The sequence below is a fragment of the Elephas maximus genome, chromosome 10, assembly GCF_024166365.1.
Source record: "Elephas maximus indicus isolate mEleMax1 chromosome 10, mEleMax1 primary haplotype, whole genome shotgun sequence".
Classification (NCBI taxonomy): Eukaryota; Metazoa; Chordata; class Mammalia; order Proboscidea; family Elephantidae; genus Elephas; species Elephas maximus.
The window spans coordinates 119,242,314-119,261,752 of NC_064828.1; the positions used below are offsets into that span (position 1 = coordinate 119,242,314).

At 57.5% G+C, this 19,439-nt stretch overlaps 1 protein-coding gene across 5 annotated transcripts in view; it reads right to left on the bottom strand.

Moving 5' to 3' along the window:
• The window catches only part of AHNAK2 (AHNAK nucleoprotein 2), a 35,385-nt gene extending 18,109 nt beyond the window's left edge, over positions 1-17,276 (bottom strand). The window contains exon 1 of one of the 5 annotated variants that reach the window (XM_049898286.1): positions 17,090-17,276. In XM_049898286.1, coding sequence (XP_049754243.1) covers positions 17,090-17,144 — 55 coding nt within the window. In that variant the 5' untranslated portion in view covers positions 17,145-17,276. The other 4 variants (XM_049898289.1, XM_049898288.1, XM_049898285.1 and 1 more) reach the window with 4 other exon arrangements.
• Between the last annotated feature and the right edge of the window lie 2,163 nt (positions 17,277-19,439).

Consider the following 19,439-nt stretch of genomic DNA (forward strand, 5'->3'; position numbering starts at 1 on the left):
ACATGTTCACAAATTGGAAGACTCAATATTGTTAAGAGGTCATATCTCCTGAAATCGACCTAGCAATTTAATGCAGTACCAATAAAAATACCAGCAGGCTTTTTTGTAGAAATTGACGAGTTGATTTTAAATTTTACATAAAAATGCAAAAGAGTTAGAGCAATGAAAACTACTCAGAAAAAACAAAACTGGAGGACTTGACTAGGTGATTTTAAGACTAGCTGCAAAACTACAGTAATCAAGACACTGTGGTATAAACATCTAAATCAACGGAGCAGAAGAGAAGGCCCAGAAGAGACCCATGCTGACATGGTCAACTGATTTTTGACAAAGCAGCCAAGTTATTTCAATAGGAGAACTGTCTTTTCAACAAATGGTACAGGAACAACTGAATATTTACTTGGAAAAATGAAAACTGGACCTCTACCTCACATCACACATAAAAATTAACTCGAATGAATATAAAACCTAAAACTTCTAGGAGAAAGCCTTTGCCAAGTTTGGGGAGATGGAGACTTCTTAGATAGGGTTCAAAACATGTGTAAAAGGAACACTGATAAATTAGACTTCACCTTAATTTAAAACTTCTCTTCTTGGAAGACACTGTGAAGAAAATGATAAGGCAATACATATATCTGGCAAAGGACTCGTATTCCAAGGAAGTACAGTGAGAATCCCCCTTAGAAGCAAGGATGGCAAGAATTCGTCTCATCTTCTTTGGACATGTTATGAGGAGGGACCAGTTCCTGGAGAAGGACATCACGCTTGGTAAAGCAGAGGGTCAGCAAAAAAGAGGAAGACCCTCTGTGAGATGGACTGACAAACAATGGCTGCAACAATGGACTTAAACACAGCAGTGAGGCAGTGTTTTACTCTGAAACCGGCTGCTCAGCCATACTGAAAACCCCAATCGACACCCCGTCTCCCCTCTCTTTGTCTTGCTAACCACAAGCTTGTTTTGAGCAGGAAGTCGCAGCAGGTAGTGGCTCCGTTCACTGGCTAGCCCTAGTTACACCTTGAAGAGTGCACAGATTGAAATCACATCCTTCAACTGACCCCCCCCCGCCCACCCCCAAATATAGGCATGGGAGGGCTAAAGGCAGAAAATTCCGGGTACCAAACCCAACCCCCTGACGCCATTGGAAACAAAAAGCTCCCCAGCCCCCTTAGTCAGCGAGCACGTGGCCTTAAGGTCACTAGACCCCACGTGCTCCTTGTATGCACAGACAATGAACTTGCCACTTTCTGTTTCCGTTGCAATCAGTGTCCGCCTTATTTCAATTGGGCTAATAAGACAGGACAAGGACCCGAGTGGCCTTCGGTTACACTTCGAGTCACTATGAGCCAGAACCAACTCAATGGCATCTAAAACAACAATCCAAAAGAACTCTAAAACTCAATAGAAGACAAAAAATTCAATTAAAAATGGGCAAAGATTTGAAGAGGCACTGTACAAAAGAACATATACAAAAGGCCAATAAGCACACACACAAAAAAATGGTCAACATCCTTAGCCGTCAGGAAAATGCAAATTAAAACTACACTGAAATACCAGAATACCATTGAAATACTAAAATGACTTCAATTAAAAAGATGGACAGTGACAATTGCTGAATTGAATGTGGAATAACTAGAACTCTCACACACTGCTGGTGGAAAGATAAAACAGAACAATCACCTTGGAAAACAGTTCGGCAGTTTCTTATAAAGATAAACTTATACTTACCATTCCACCCAGAAATTCCACTTTTAGGTGTTTACTCAGGAGAATGAAAACACAAAGACACAAGTGTTCACAGAAACTTTATTAATAATATCCAAAGCCTGGAAACAACTCAAATGCCTGTCAACAGATGAATCAACAAACAAATTGTGGTCTACCCACACAGTGGAATACCACTCAGCAATGAAAAAGGACGATCTACAGATACATGCAACAATATGAATGAATCTTAAAAGCGTCATGTTGAGTAAGAGTCCAGACCCGAAAAGAGTGTATAATGTGTGCTTCCATTTTTATGAAGTTCAAGAAAAGACAAACCTAATCTGTAATGACAAAAAGTAGATCAGCATTTATCCAGAGCAGGGACGGGGAATTATAGGCAAAGGGGCATAAGGGAACTTTCTGGAATGATGTAACGTTCTATGTCTTGTTTGCGGTGGTAGTTACATGGCGTCCACGTTTGTCAAAAATCAAGTAACCATACACCTAAAACAGGTGCATTTTATTACGTGTTAATTATACCTCAGTAAAGACCTGATGATCTGCTCCCCTAAAGATTACAGCCTAGCACCTGCCACACCCCCTGAGAACCCAGAAGACACGCCTGGCCTCCAGCCACCTAGGCCATGCACCAAGACAATGTCCTGGCCCTCAAGATCTGGGGGAGAGGTGATAGGGCAGGGGACGGGTCTCCCCAAGGACTGGGCCCACTTCAATCAAGGCGTATCTTATTGTCCATCTGCAGTGGTAGAACAGGGGTGGGTAGGCTTCTGAAAACCAAGAGTCCAGGTGCATGTGGGGGGAACTAGCGGAAGGGTGCAGAATGAGGCAGGCCTCGCCCTCACTGCTCTGCTAAGGGCATCTGGTCACTTTTGTTTTCAACCCTAAGCTTCCCCAGATCAGTAATGAGGACAACAGCATTCTACCCATTCTCTGTCCCAGGGAAAGATGATGGAGGTGACGAATAGAATTTATAAGAGATGCAGTCCTAAATGCAGTATGGCACCCTGGATTGGATCTTAGAACAAGAAAGGATGTTAGTGGGAAATCTGGAGATCTGAATAAGGCCTGGATTTTAGTAAATAGCAATGGACTAATGTCAGTCGTGGCACAGGACGGGGCAATGTTTCATTATGATGCATGTAGGTCGCCACGAGCCGGAGCCTAGTCGACAGCAACTAACAACAACAACATCAGTCTCTTGGTTTTGACAAGTGAACCATGATCATGTAAGATGCTGGCATTGAAGTAGGCTGGGTGGAGAATATACCAGAAATCTGTGTACTGCCTTTGCAACTTTTCCTGTAAATCTAAAATTATTCAAAAATAAAACTTTATTTAATTAAAAAAAAAAAAAAAGATTACAGCCTAAGAAACACTATGGGGTTTCACTCTGTCCTATGGGGTTGCTATGAGTCAGAATCGACTCAACAGCAGGAAACAATAATAAATAAATAAAACTTGTAGGATGCAACAAAAGCCGTATTTAGAGGTAATTATAGCATTAAATGGATATATGAGAACAGAAGAAATACTAAGAATCAGTGATCTAAGAATTGATCTCAAAAAATTAGGGAAAAAAAACCCCAGCAAATTGAAACAAACAATAAAAAAGATAGACTGAAAGCCTTAACAAAGAAAAATCCAGAAGTTTGTTTTCTTTGTTTGATGGGTATAAACCCTACAAAAAAGAGACTCAAGAGACTAATAAGACTGACAAATCAGTGGGAAAAAAAGAGAGAGGGCACAATTTATCAATATTAGAACTGGAAAAGAGGACATCGCTTTCTTTGAAAACACAACTTACCAAAATGGACAGAAGAAGAAATGGAAAACCTGGATAATCCTATGGCTGTTAATGAAATAGAACAAGTAATCAAAAATTTCTCTACAAAGAAAAATCCACACCCAGTTAGTTTCACTGGTGAATCGCTCCAAGCATTTAAGGGAGAAATGACACTAATCCTCACAAACATTTCTAGCACATAAGAAAAGAGAGGGCTCTTCTCCTCTCAGGTTACGTGGCTAATTAACAAAAAAAAAAAGAAAAAAATGATCAAGAACAATTACAGACTAATTTCTCTCTCAAATACAGATGCAAAAATTCTAAGCAATTCATTAGCTAACCAAACCAGTAATATCTAAAAAGTATGATACATCATAATAGAGTTGGATTTATTCCAGGAAAATCAACCCCACATTACAAGAATAAAGGAGAAAAATAATACAATCGTCTTAAATTCTGTAAAGGCCTTTGATAAAAATCAACAACTTTTCCTTGTTTTAAAAAAATTTACAATAAAAGGGAGCTTCCTTAATCTTGATAAAGGGTACCAAAACAAAACAAAACACCTACAGCAAACATCATGCTTAATGGTGAAATATCGAAAGCTCTCCCAGGGAGGAGTTACGAAACAGAAAGCCGGCTGACATCAATCCCAAGCACAATCATACATTCAGTTCATGGAAACTGACACAAGCTGATTGTAAAATCCATATGGGAATGCAAAGGGTGAAGATCAGCAAAGAGAATCCTGAAGAACGAAGCTGGAGGACTTACATACATTACCAGATATCAAGACCTATTACATGGCTACAGTACTTAAGAGGATGTGGTATCCGTGCAAGGACAGAAAAATAGACCCATGGAACAGAACAGAGATTCCAGAAACAGATATAGAGGTAGAGGGAGCTATGGACATAGAAATGGATAGTCTTTTCAATAAATGGTGCTGGGGCCATCGAACACCCATATGGAAAAATATTCATCTTCATCCCAACCTCAACCATAGTGAAAATCTATTCCACTTGGGCTGTAGATCCAAAGCTGAAGGCTTAGCGATAAAGCTTCCAGATCAGTGGAAATGACCTTGGGGTAGGGAAAAAATTCTTCAACAGGACACAAAACACACTCGCCATAAATGAAACGACTGGTAATTTGGTCTATGTAAGAACTTCTGTTCATCAAAAGACACCACTCAGGGAGTGAAAGGCCAAGCCACAACGGGACAAAGATATTTGCAATACATTTATCAAGCAAAGGACTCCCACCCAGAATACATGAAGAATTCCTACAAATCAAAAGAAAAAGACAGACAACGCTAAAGAAAAATGGGCCAAACAAAGAGAAGGTGACTCACAAAAGGGGACATTCAGCTGGCCAGTAAACACTGGGCATCCTTAGTCATCAGGGGAATGCCAATTAAAGCCATGATGGCGAGGTGCTTCTGCACTCCCACAGGGACGCTGCGATGAAGAAGGCCGACAGACCAGTGGTGGAAGCGGCCGGTGAGCTGGTGCAGTCGCTTGGGAAAACTGGTCGTCTACGAAAGCTTAACATATCCTTCTCCATGGCCCAGCAGCTCCATACCCAGGTATACACCTGACAGGAAGGTGTATGTATGTGCTCCAAAAGACATGTCCAAGCATGTCCATCTCAGCACCATTTGTTGTGGCCAGAAACCAGAAAGACTCAACGTCCGTCAAAGTAGAAGGACAAAAATGAATGATGGGGCATTCGTCTAGGGCAATATTGGACGGCAGTGCCCACGAATGAAGCGCTTCTGTGCGCAGTGTGGATGAATTTCAACCAGGGGAGGGACGGCTTCCTTGTCCACACTCAGGCACAACCCAGCGAGTGTGAGGAGGCAGAGGGTAGACCCAGGTGCCTCTGGGGAGTGGGGCAGAGCAGGTAGAGCAGGGTCTCCTGGCTGATGAGGTTCTGCTCCCACTCGGCACTGGTTACGCTGTAGCTCCACTTAGTGAAAATGCGTCAAGCTCTACGTTTAGGATTCGTACACTTTTTCAATAAAAAAGTTTTTTAAGTTCTACATAAAATCGAAAAGAGGAAATTACCAACTTCGCACCAATAAATTTGAAAGTGTAGACGAATTAGACACGCTGGTAAAAAGCACACTACCAAAACTGCACAAGAAGAAATAGAAAATCTAAATAGTTCTTTAATGAGTTGAAAATCAAATTCCTCATTTAAAACCTTCCCACAAACAAAACTCCAAGCCCAAATTTCTGTGAACTGCATTAAATATTTAAAGAAAAAACAGCACCAACTTACGTAAACTCCAGCCTGGGCCCCAGGGACACCCTCCTGTACTGGTCGCCTAGCTCCCTACCCCACCCTGCCCTGACTGGGGGACAGAGGAGCCCCCTGGGCTGCTGAGCCTACACCTGGGGGGTGGGGCCGGCCCCTTGGGAGGAGGGCAGGAGTAGCCTGTGGAGCCCAGAAACTCTGCTCCCCTGGAGCCTCCCCCTGAGTGAGAGCCCACAGTGAGGCAGCCCCATGGCAGCAAGGCATGTCCCTGGGAGAGGGCCCACAGTCCCATACAGTTCAGAGAAAAAAGAGACCCCTCAGAACCCCGGGGAGGGTAGGGGAGGCTGGCGGGAAGCCGGGGGAGTAGGCTGGTGGGGATCTGCCTGGCCCGAAGAAGCCGCACCCCCAAATCTGCTCCAGCAGAACCCCGTGGGTGTAGAAGGCAGGGGTAGGGAAGGTGTTGACAGCTCAAGGCCGGGGGTACACCCTGCAAGGGGGGCCCTGGAGCAGGTGTGAGGTGAGCTGACCACATGTGACCCAGTTCCGTCCTCACCCACCCTCACCAGCAGCACCCACCTGGAGGTGAAGACATGGAGGCTCCCCAGCGGGTGACCAGAGCACCATATGGCTGGGGAGGTGCCACCTGTGTGTGAAGCTCTGGGCTCCTCTGCCTCCCCTCAACCAGACCCCCAGGCTGGAGGGAGCCAGACAGATGCACAGACAAGAAGGAGGAAAGTCCCCCAGCCCCTCCCCGCCAGATCCGGAGTCCTGTCAGCTGGGTCTGACCTGGTGCCTCCTCCCAGATCAGCTTTGAGAACAGCCCTGGGCACCGTCCCCCGCACATGCCTGACAATGACCTGGCTGTTGACAGAGAATGTGGAGGTGCCAGGCAGAGGTGGCCAAGCAGGTTGGCTTGGGGCCCCACCCAGTCTCTCCTGCAGCCTGCCCAAATGCCCTTCCTTGGTGGCTCAGGGCCCTGCTGTGGACGTGCCCCCCGAGCCCCCCAGCACCCACAGCCTCTGAAACCACTCCTGTGGTGCAAATAGGCACCCCAGGGAAGACCTCGGGGAGGGATCCTAGTTCAGCCAAATTTGCTCCAGCTTGAGTGAGTTTCAGGGTCCTATGGGGGGGGGGCAGGGGGGCAGGGGAGGGGGTGGGTACTGGAACTCTCTAAGGTTAGGCTGGGGGAGGACTGAGAGCTAAGGAGGTTTGACACTGACCTGGGGGGTGGGGTGAGGGAGGTGGTGTGCGGAGCAGAGAGAGGGCTTTCTGCCCAGGATGACATCCTTCACACACACCTCAGGGTCCAAGGTGAGGACTGTCCAACCACCAGCCAAGTCGGGACTCTCCAAGTGTCCAGGGCCACCTTGGGGGGACGGGGCCCCAGGCATTCATCCAGTCTGGCTGCCCCGGCCCAGCTCTGGCTTCCAGGGGGCCAGATGTAGTGGCACCTTTGCCGTCAGAGAAGTGTGGAATGTGGGGCCCAGCGGCACAATGGCAGGAAGGAGGCTTGCAGAAGGGACCCCAGATGGTGGCTCTCAGCTCCTCAGATGGTCTGAGAGGCCTCTCCTGGGTGGGCAGCACTGCTCCCTTGGGTTTGCAGGTGTGTGCCAGTGCGCCTGTGCCTGGGGGGATGCGTGCATGTGTCTGTGTGTGCCGGTGCATGGGGGGATGTGTGCACGTCTGTGTGTGTGTGTGCCTATGCATGGGGGGATGTGTGCACATGTGTGTGCGCCTGTGCATGGGGGTGTGTGTGCCCGTGCATGCGTGGTACCTGTACGCAGAATTGTGCACATGTATGCGCCCATGCACAGGATGTGTGTGTACACGTGTGTGCCTGTGCATGGGTGTGTGTGTGCATGTGTGTTGGAGTATCCCTCCACCCACCAGTGGACAGTCCTGGGAGGCCCGGCTGGCTGGACTAGGGAGCTGTGGGAGTGGGGAGGCTGAGGCAGGCTCACGCGACTGGGCACGCTGCCCTCGGGCCCAGAGCGTGAGGCCCACATGGGACACATGCGCACTTGGGCACACACGTACGCCCAGCCTTGCCCCACCCTGGAACTTCTGGAGGAGAGCGCTGGGCTCCAGCTGGCTGTCACAAGACCTTCACACTTTCTGCAGCAACACCCACAGGCGGGAGGCGTGCCTACCCCTCCCAGCTTCTCTCAAGATAATTCTCCCAGGATGGCCTGGGCCTGTCGGGGGGGCTCCCTCCTCCCCTGCCAGCTGAGCAGAGCCCACCAGGGTTCGCATATCTCCCTCCAGTCACCACCTCCCTAGCCCTGCTCCCCTCATCTGCACCCAGGCCCTCTCTTGCCTGTGTCCTCTGCCAGGCTCACTCCCAGCCTGAGCCTAAGCCTGGCCATGGCCTGGCCCCCAGAACAGCTTGCTCCCCGAGTGCTTGGCCCCCTAGAACCCACACACAGTAGGTACATAGCAAATGCTGGTGCAGGGGTTGGGGAGAGGGAAGCAGGAGCCACCCAGACTGCTGGAATGGAAGCTGGAATTGCCAACTGGATGGAGCAGTTGGGTCAGGTCATCTCATTCTGCACCTGGGGAAATTGAGGCAAGGCAGGCCCGCCAGCCCACCAACTCAGAGGGGCTCAGCAGCTGAAAGAAGCAGCCCCCACACTCCCATTCCCCAGACAGGACCAGGCTGCCCAAGCCTGCATCTCTGTCTCCGGGAGGACAGGCCAGTGCCCATATGCCCAGGACAGTGACCCGTGGCAGACCAGCCCTGTTGCCCAGCCCCCAAAGCCCACCTCTGGCCTCTCCAGGGAGGCAGGCCTGGGTAGGGCCTCTGTCCCAGGGTCCCCGTCCACCCAATGAAGACAGGGTCCACCATTTGATGGCCCCCTAGGCCTCCTGGGCACCCTTAGGGATCTGTATACCCTGGGCTGAAACGACCCTGCTGCTACCATGGGGTCAACCTCACCCCGGGACCCAGGCTCCTTCCACACCTGGGCCACTCTTCCCACCTGTCCGAGGGTGGGGGGATTCCTGGCCACACCTCGGACACCTGGCACTCAGCCTTACAGTCTGGGGCCTTCCCCTGGGTCCCAAGAGAGGGTCTGAGACAGCCCCTCCCCAACACCCCTGCCTAGCCTGACTGACCCTCTCGTCTGCAGATACCCCACTCCCAGCTGAGACAACTGACATGCCCCCTCCAGCGACAGCAGGGCAAGGAGCTGCCCACCACTCTGCCCGAGCCCCCACGTGTGCTGGCCCCACTGGTGTTGACCCAGCCCACACAGACCTGCTAGGAGAGGTGGGCAAGCGTCTTCAGGGAGTCTGGGAGGGGGCCAGGGTGCAGGACTGGGCACAGAAGACAGCGTAGCTGCTTACCAAGCGAAGTTCTCCTGACTTGGCCAGAAGTGAAAACCTCTGGGCTCTTCAGCCTCCTGCCAGCCCCTGCCTGGCCTTCCCCCTCTCTGGCCCCTCCCTCCACTGCCCCTCCCTCCAACTCCTCCGCAGCAGGCTCAGAGCCCAGCCCAGGCGCCCTGCCCATGGAGGGAGTGGGTGAGTCCCCCTACAGGCCCAGGAGCCTGGCCAGGCCCCCGGCACTCAGCTTCATGGAGCTGGGGAACCTCCAGCCCCCAGACTGCCCCCTGCCCCAGGAGCCAACTGCAACGGGAAAGGCTGGCCCCGCAGGACATCTGAGTCAATGTGGCCCAGCCCAGTGTGGACAGACAAACGTGAGACCACGCTTCCCTGGGCCTCAATTCCCTGTGGGTACCGGGGCAAAGTCCCCGAGCTGCTCCCAAGGGGTGCAAGGAAAGGCAGGAGCAGCCCAAAGCCCCCCAGGGAAAGAGATGGGGACAGAGCCGGGCTCCAAGGAGGCCTGTGTTCACCTGCCACCCAGGACCTCAGGGGGACATGGCCCCTGAGCTCTGTTGAGCCCCTACCCAGGCATAGCAAACTCAGCAAGGGGGCCCAAGTGATGGGCTGTATCCACCTGGGGCCAGGCTGCAACTGTGCGGGGCAGGGCCACGGCCCTGTCCACTGGACTCCACCCCTCCAAGGCAGCATTCCGGGCCTCTCTACCTAAACTCCGGCAGCCCCCACCCCTCACAGCTTCAGGGCATCAGATGAGCTGCCTGTGGGAGGGGCCCTGGGACCAGCATTTTTAACAAGCACCCCTCAAGTCAAGTGGTGGCCAAGAAACACACCCCGAGTTGGGCGACCGCAAGTCCCCTGCTCCCCAGAGCTCCGGCCACCTGGCCTGCCATCTCCCTATAGCCCCCAGGACTTTACTCCAGCCCCACATTGGTCCCCCCACCCAGTCCAGGGAGGTGCAGGCAGGCCTGGGCAAGACCTCTGGGGCGCTGCAATCTGAGGATCTCCTTCTGCTGGAATCCCAGCCGTCTCTCCCTGCGCCCACAGCTGGGCGGGGTGGGCACTGCAGCCTTCCAGCAGGCCCGAGCAGGCCCCAGCCTGAGGACCTGGCCCAGGGTTCCAGGGGCAGCAGGACTCCAAGCCCAGCCACGGGGTCTCGGGGAGGGCAGTGGCCCACCGCCACTCCTGACATCAGGCCAGGGTCAGCAAGGCAGACGCAAGGACAGTGGCTTCTCAGGGGCGCTGGAGCCAGAGACACCCAGAGCTGGCTGGGGTGTGGCTAGAGGAGTGGGCCTCCATGGGCAGCTGAGGCGGGGGCAGGTGGTACCCCAGATGGAGTCAGGGGACCCAGCCCCAGCTGCCCCTGCTCCCTGTCTTCCTGGCCTCCCAAACAAACAACACAAAAAAAGTTGCCATTGAGCGGATTCCGACTCCCGGTGACCCCATGTATTAGAGTAGGACTGCTCCGTAGGGTTGGCTGTCACCTTCACCAAAGTGGTACAAACAGTTTAGCATGCACGCACACACACACACACACACGCACACGCATGCACACACGCGCACACACATGCACACACACATACATGCGCGCGCACATGCACACACAGCGCGCACACGCACACACTCGCGTGTGCATACACACGCACACACACATACACGCGCATGCACACGCACACAGATACGCGTGCGCACACGCGCGCACATATACACGCGCATGCACACACACACGCACACACACACGCACGCACACGCACACGCAGGGCTGTGACAGCCGAGTCGACTCCACAGCAGCCAAGGACAATCCTGACGGAAGCGGACCAACAGGCCTTTCCGGAAGGCGCCACTGGGCGCGTTCCAGCTGCCAACCCTTTGCTCAGTAAAAGTCAAGTGCAAACTGTTTTCGGCACCCAGGGGCCTTTGCCCAGCCTCCCACCTCCCTAAAAAGTGTCCACATTAAAACTTAACAGTCACCAGTGTGGAGAACAACTCTGTTCCCAGGACGGGGCCAGGCCCGCTGAGGCCCTCACCCACCCCAGGGTGGCCACACCCCGACGGTTCTCACCTGGAGCTCCCTGTTTACACCTCAGCCTTTGCCCAGGGCCTGTGGAATGCCGTGGGGGGCTGGCAGGGGGTGGGGTCGTGGGCGGAGCCTTGGGCAGGGACACTAATGCCGACATCCCCCCATTCTCTCCTGAGCCCGGTACCCCAACCCAAGCCAGTCAAGCAGGCAACCCCCACCCTCCTGAGTCCACAGCCCACCACTGTTGCCTGGACCACCGCCTCAGGGTGGCCGGAGGGAGCCTGCCTGCCCACTGCAGAGCCAGCCAGGTACCCCTGTGCAAACCCCTCCCGAAGCCGCACTGCTGCCAGTGTTCCCAGCCTGCCTGGGATCCCCTTCTGCCCTGGTCTCACCGCTCACCTCTGCTCCCCAGGCAGACCCACTATGCCCCCCACGCACCCCCGTCTGCCCCAATGCTCCCAGCTCAGACCCTGGACTCTCTCTCCGTTCTGTGACCCTGAAGCAACCCCTCCCCCCTAGCAGCAGTGCCAACAGCGGTCAGGGTGACAGTCCCACCAGCTCCTGGTCATCAATCAGGTGGGGCTAGAGGGTGATGCAGGTGGGTGGGAGGCACTCCTGGTGGGAAGTGAAGGGCTTAGGCTGCCGAGGGACTCTGGCTCAGCTCGACTGTGACCTGGGGGCCACCCTCACACCCTGTCCCCAGGCTGATGTCCAGTGCCACTGGGGACCCACTTGCTGGACGCTTGCTTTGGGCTCAGTGGGAGGGCAGGTGCTCGGCATCTGGAGGGAGGGGCAGTGGGGCAGGGCTGAGGGCTTGAGGCTGGAGGCCTGCTCTTTCTGCGCTTCAGGGTCCAGTACCATGAACCCTGAGAGCCAGGTGGTTGCCTGAGTGCAAGGGGCAGTCATGGCCCACCTTGCCTGGACCCAGGCCCTGCTGGGAGTCCCGTGGGAATTTGGGGTGGGGCGGTGGCAGCCAAGCGGTGGGGGGAGACAGTGAATCAGCTGGGGCTAAGCAAGGCCAAGGCCGCGCATTGCTGGGGGTTGTGTCATGGCCGGCCGGAGAACTGGTGCTACCAAAGCAGGGCTGACCAGGAGGGGGCAGTTCGAGTGGGGACCCACCCTGGGGAGCCATCCTCTGCCCAGACCACAACGGGGGCTAGCTGGGCTTGCAGGTCTCAGGAACCAGGGCACCAGCCATGTGAGTGGGCACAAAACATGCACATCTGGGTCCCTCGAAGACTGCAGACACAGCACCACCCGACCACCGTGGGGCAAGCAGGGTTCCCCAAACAAAGGGGCCTTGACTTGGTTGAGTGGGCTGAGTCACCACGGACTTCCCGCTCTGTGGCCCCCGTGCAGGGTGGCCTGTCCAGTGCCCAGTGGGCCGGGCTCAGCTCAGGATTAGGTCTTCTCCACTCAGCACAACTCCCCCCGTGTGGAGAGGGAGGCCCAGTGAGGGGCCCCCAGGCGTTCTGGCCTCCTACCCAAGCCTCTCTAGGCCTCAGCCACCCTCTCTGAGATAGACACGCCCGGTCCAGTGCTCAAGACCCCTTCCAGGACTCCAGCCCCTGTCAGGCTCTGCAGGCTCTGAGCCCAGCCCCCACCTAAAGTTCCACCTTCACCCCTGGGGCCTGGTGTGCTACAGGGAGTCCCCCCAAAAGCTCCCTGCGGGAGAGGCCCCACTGTGGCCCCCCTACACACACTGGGGTCACCGAGGCCTCGTCTGGTCCTGGGTGGGCCACGAGCTGAGCCCAGAAACCCGGCAGCATGCAGGAGGGGCCGTGGTTGTAAACATTTCTGCAGCATCTCGGGAAGCCACACCACCCGCCCCCAGCCCCACCGGACTCCTGGACACAGCTCCATTTGTCCATTTTAGAAAGTGCTTCTGAATATTAAATATTAATCCCAGCAGGCGGCTGTTGGCTCCGGGCCGGACTGTGGCTTCCCAAAAAAGAAAAACAAAAGGAAACCTAGGCATGGAGGGGGCGGGGGGAGAGCTTGGGGAGGACGCCCCTACAGGCTCCCAGCCGCCACCCAGACCCGCAGTGGAGAGGGTGGCTGCCCTTAGGGTGAGGTGGGGGGCCAGGGGAGGGTGGCCTGGCCTCACTGTGTGTCCACACCGGAGCTCCCTGGGCCCACAGACCTGCCCTCCCTCAGTCACCACCCCTACCCCAACAGGCCAGGGCAGTTCCCCAGACCTGGTCTCATCTCATTCCTTCCCTCTGAGGCTGCCCTAAGACCCCTGGGCTCCCAGCACCCTCAGAACACAGCCCCCTCCCAACAGCCTGGCCTGGCCTCCTCTCCAGAACTGCATGCAGCTCCTGGTCTCTGTCTGGCTGACCTTCCTCTCCGAAGTCCCCCTGGCCAGGCTGGACACCTTACCGAGTCCTCTGTCCACCCCAGGCCCCCTGACCCCAGCAACTGGTGCCTGCCTCACTCATGCCAGGTATGTAGCCCCCTAAGTCTCACGTGCTCCCGGAGACACAGACAGACAGGCAGGTGGACACCCACACCTCACATTAGCCCAAGCATAGGGTCTGCCTCCCTGCCCTGCCCCCACCAGGCAGAGAACCAGGCCTGGAGATCTCGGGTTTTCCCTCCTGCAGTGGGCAGCAGGGACCCCCAGATTGCTAGAGCCCCGCCTCCACCTGGTCCTACATTGCCCAGGCAAGCCAGCCCTGGCCTGAACCTGGCACACAGAGGCCCTTGACAAGGAGGGGTGGAGTAGGAGGACAGATGTGGATGCAGGAGAGTGGGAGGCTGAGGGGAGCTGGGGACTTCCTAGAAGAGGCAATTCCCAGCCTAGCTCAGGACGGAAGGCTCAGGGGGGCGGAGCAAAGGGAAAAAAGAGTCAGGGGTGGGGCATGGTAGCTTGAGGTCCAGCCAGCTCTGACCCTCCTGCTGGGCTTTCCCAGCCCCCATTCCAAACCTTGCCCAGGGAAGGGCACCAGGGGTGCACAGTCTGAGGTTTCAGATGGGAGCCAGGCCAGGCCACCTAGCCTCAGTTTCCCCACAAAGGAAAGAGCTGGGGGTACTATTGGGAATACGGGTCCCACAGTCATGGCTTCTGAGAAAATACTTCATTAATGGGCGGGGGCATTCTCTGGGGATCCCAGGTCCAGGGCGACCTCTCCTGCCTCCCCATGGAGGCCCATCTCTGCCACGGACACTTCTAGGCTGGAGAGGGGCATGTGAGCTTGTCCCCAGGGCTAGCACCCGTGGGTCCCCTGCCTGGTGGGCAGGGCCAGGCAGAGCCAGTATATCACCCCTCAGTGTGGCCTTGTCCACCAGACCCCTGTGGAGTCCAGAGAGGCCCAGCTGGGTGCAGGGCTCTACCCCTCCTGCTTGGAGCCTGTGTCCCTGTCTGCAAAGTGAGGACCTGACCCCCAGCGTGGGTGATCGCGGGGAGAGTGATCAGGGGGCAATAGCTGGGGTGCTGGCACTTGTCCTACCATTTCCCACTAAAAACCCAAATCTCCCACTACGAAGCTCTAATTCCCTGCCATGGTGACTTCATCCACACCTGCCAGCACCAGACCCCAGGCTCCCAGCAGCCCCAATGTGCCCGACCTGCCCAGCCCTGCCTGCAGGGGGCGCCAGCCCCACACAGACAGAGGGTGCCTCTGAGGCTGCCCCCACATGGCAGTGTCCTTGGGAAATGCCCTTGAGATGTGGTGGCCCCACTGCGAAGGAGGCTGCACCAGATTCCCCCCTCACCGGGTGTCACCGCACCTGGGACTGCCCCTCCCCTGGGCTCTCCCTTCACCAGCGACCTCTCCTCACCTGGAATCTCCCCTCACCTGGGACCTCTCCTCACCTGGGATCTCACCTCACCTGGGACCTCCCCATACCTGGGACCTACCCTCACCTCGGACCTCCCTGTACCCAGGGAGGGCATCTGGGGGTGGGGTGCTAGGGAGGCTCAGGCCAAGCCAGGGTTTGCAGGTGCAGGGCAGGGCCAGGGCCAGGGCCAGGGCCAGGGCCAGGGCCCAGGACAAGCTTTGCCCCTGAGTAGGAGCCAGGCCTCCCTGGAGACAAGAAGATTGGGTGTAAAACCCAATGTCCAACGGGGTGAAGTAGCTAGTATACTAACAACAGTCAGGAAGCCTGGGTGTTAGCCCTGCACCTTAGGGAGCTCCCTTCCCAGGGGGGCCTCCTGAGACCAGCCAGGAAGGTTGGGGGCCAGAGGGTGAAGGACCAGGGCTGGTCAGCTCGAGCTGGACTGCCGCCAGCTGGGCGGATCCCGGCGCCTGCACCACTGGGTGTTCCCGACGCAACCACCAGAGGGTAGCCTCTGCAAGCAGACTGGCTGTGGAAGATGGCTCTCTCCCTGGGCCTGGGGCCCAGGCAGGCTGTGGAACCTGGGGTGCATTGGGGACCTGGCATGGCTGGCACAGGAGGGTAGGTTTGGACTGGGGAGAAGGACGACAGTGGGGAGAGCCTGCCCATGCCTGCCCTCTAGGAGAGGACTGCTTCTGGAAAAGGCCTGACTTGGAATCACGTAGTACCATTGTCAGAATGCATATTCCTCGGCCCCAGCCTACGAAGGTGAGGGAGGGCCTGCCCACAGTTTCCGATGCTGCAGGTCTCCTGCCAAAGCCACAGGAGCCACTGGTCTTGCTCCTCAAGGGGAGCTAGCCCTGCAGGCTGGAGAAGAGGAGGGGCTTCCTGAAAGGCTGGGAGGTACAGCAGGCACAGGCCTCTTCAGAGGCAAGAGTGTGACAGGATGGGCAGCTCCAGGGGAGGAGGAGGCTGGTGTGCAAGGGCTCCACAACCCATGCCCCCACCTTCTCCTGTGATGCCACTGTGGGTCCAAGCAAAGGAGGTGGGGGTCCACTGACCACTAGGGCCATCATTCTCCTGCTGGCTTCTGAGGCTTCCATCTGGCTAGGGGGAGGCCGAAGCAGGAGGATACACCGGGACCCTGGAAAGGCCGTGCCCTCGCAGCCCCATCAGAACAAGCCCCCACTCTGCCTTACTGGTGACAGGAGGGGCTGTGGGAGACCCAGCAGCCACCTGAAGCATCAGGAGTGAGATCCAGGCCTGTACCAATGCAGCCTGCTGTTGGCCAGGTGCCCTGGGTGTGGCCAGGCTGCCGCAGTATTGACCCATAAACAGAGGGACTGCCCCTGCCCCGCCCCACCCACCCTCTCAAATGCTGAGACACACAGGCCCTGGAACCAGGCCCCAGTGCAGGGACAGATGGCCAACCTGACAGACAAGTGCACTGGGCACCCACAGTGTGGCCAGAGGCTCAGAGAGAAGAGTACTGACCATTCCTGGGGATCACCCCATAGGCAACACCTGCCCTGCCTTGCCCAGCACTAGAGGGCCGTGTAGGCTGATCTCTGACCCACTCAGACCTGTACCAAGCTCCTGAAAGCACAGCCCTGCCATGGCCACCACCAAGCTGTGTGACCCAGCCACACTGCAGCCACACCTGGGACCCAGACCCAGCCCAGTCTGGCAGCCCCCAACCGAGGCCAACTGCCCTAATGCCCATCCAGCCGTCTCCCAAAACAGGTCAGAAGGCCGGCCAGGCGGCCTATCCCCAGAGTCCTGGTGGTGCACAGCCCCGCGCCCCACGCAGACACACAGCCCTGCGCAGGGACACAGAAGCATGTCCGCAGGCTGGGCTTCACGGGACAACATCCCAGAGGGTTACAGCCGGTGGACAGAGACAGGGACAGTGAGCGGCAGAGACAGGGGCAGGGAGCGCAGAGTGAGTGATGGACTCAGAGGCCGGGGAGACAGACTGGGGGGCGGGAGGGGGACGGAGACAAGCGAGAAATTAGATGCAGGAGGGGAGACCCGCGAGCAAGAGCCGGCGGGCGGGTGCCGAGCGCCCACCGCCCGCGCCGCAGCAGATCCGCACTGCGCCCCGGCCACGCCCCGCGCGCCCCGCGCGCCCCGCGGAGCCCACCCGCCAGGAGGGGAGCGGGCTGCAGGCGGGAGGGCGCACCGCTGCCGGGGGCTCCGGGCCAGGTGGGCAGCACCAGGTGGAAGCAGTCGCACATGGCGGCGGCCGGCGGTGGGGCCCGCAGCGGCCCGGAGCGTCCAGCCTCAGATCCCGGCTCCGACTCGGTCCGGCTGCGGTCCGGGGGCCTGGCGGGCGGCGCCGCGCCCTCCTCCGCTGCCCTGGCGCTGCCGCGGGCGGCCGGGCTCGGACTGCGGACGGAGCCCGCACCCCGCGACCCCGCTGGCCCCAGCGGCCGAGCCCGCCCACGCCCCGCCCACGCCCCGCCCACGCGCCGGCCACGCCCCGCGCCGGCCACTGCGGGGCTCGCGCGAGGACAGCGCCCCGGCCTCACTCCGCCCATTGGCCGCCGCGCAGTCTCGACCCGCCCCGGCCCCGCCCCTGCCCCGCCCCGGCCGTCCGGCCCCGCCCACGGCTGGCCAGCCCCGCCCCCGCCTCGCCCCCAGACCCACCCCGGGCCCTCTGCGGGCCAGCCCCGCCCCGGCCCCGCCCCTCCCCGCTAGACCCCGCCCCACTCTGGCCAGCCCCGCCCCCGCCTCGCCCCCAGACCCACCCCCGGCCCTCTGCAGGCCAACCCCGCCCCGGCCCCGCCCCTCCCCGCCAGACCCCGCCCCACGCTGGCCAGCCCCGCCCCCGTCTCGCCCCCAGACCCACCCCCACCCCCGGCCCTCTGCGGGCCAGCCCCGCCCGGCTTCCCTAACCAGGCTTTGCTGGGTCGGAGAGTTGAGTTCGGACCCCTGCCGGGAAAGAGCCTGAGCCCACCACCCGGTGAACCGTCGTCCTCACCTCCCCGCTCAGAGCCCCGCATCTGGCCCCGGGCGGGTGGGTCGCAGGAGGAGACCCTCCCACCGCAAGCTGGGTGCAGACTGGAGGGTTCGGGCGGCGGCGGCTGTGAGCTGGACTCGTGAGAATGGATGGGGCTCTCTGGGGACAGGGAGGGAGGGGGATTCCACGTGGGGCCGCAGTAGACAGAGGGTGTGGGCTGAGACTGTGTTCAGGGGGACAGGGTGCCCTGTGCCCAGCGCCCCCGCCGTGTGCTGTGCAGGTGGGGGTGCCAGCGCAGGGGTGGGCTGAGCCACGACCTCCAGCGCCAGGCCAGACCCATGAATTCAGCCTTTCCACCCTTCTTGTTAAGAGCCTGGAGGCACCCCCAGGAGGACTGGACAAGGGGACTGGGTCGGTGGTGCTGGGCCAGACAGACACACGCACACTGACACGCACATACATACTGACGCACACTGACACGCACTGACACAGTGACACACCGATGCACACACTGAAACGCACTGACACCCACATACACACTGATGTACACATGTACACACACTGACAGCACACAGTGACACACACTGACACACATACACACTGATGTGCACATGTACACACACTCACACACTGATGCACACACAGCGACACACGTACACGCTGACATGAGCATTCACACACCATTTTTCCTGGAGCGGAAAGAGACCAGGCTGCAACAGGAAGGCCACACATGGCAGGCACACACACACTCACAGACAAGATCACACACTCACACGAATGCACAGATCAGATGTACATGGTCATGTCCCTCAGAGACAGCCACACATTCACATGTACACACAGGTGCACACTGCCATTCCAAGACACCCTCAGACACACTGACGTGCATGCACAAACTCAGGTTCAAAGAGCCCAGAACACCCCAGCAGAGCCCCAGGTGAGCCTGCCAGGTGGTGACTCACACCTAGTTCGTTATTGGGCTGCAGTCTGGCGAGCTTCCAGCCTTAGGTCGGGTGGGGCCGCGTCACTGCTGGGAAGAGGCTCTGCAGCCGCCCCCTGGTGCCCTGGTGTGATGGCACACAGGCTTCAGTGGGGACACGGCACAGTCTCAAGCCCATGTGTCTTTTTCTGGGGCTAGAGACCCTGCCTTCTCCCTCCCTCTCTCCTCTGTCAGGGGAGGCAGTCACTCCTGAGCACAGGGGTGGAGAGCTGCCAGCATGCATGGGTGTGCCTGGGCGTGTGTCTCTGGGTCCATGTCTGTGTGTCTTCTATGAGTCTGGTGTGGGGACCTGGGGGTGGGGGCCTGGGAGTGGGGCAGCCTGGAACCAGGACCCTTGGGGCATAAGCTGCAGTGTGCCCCCCCACCCCCCGCCCCATTAGGTTGCGACCTTGGTAATGTCATGTGGCCTCCTGGGCTCCGTCCAGATGAAGTGGCCTCACTCTATGTGACGTTTCCTGATGGTCTGACTTTGTGCAAAGGGAGATGTCGGCGCCCTGGTAGAAGTCGGGTGCGGGGTGGGGGGCGTAGGGGATGGGCGTGAGGGTGGGGAGGAGGATCTCCTTTTCCCCT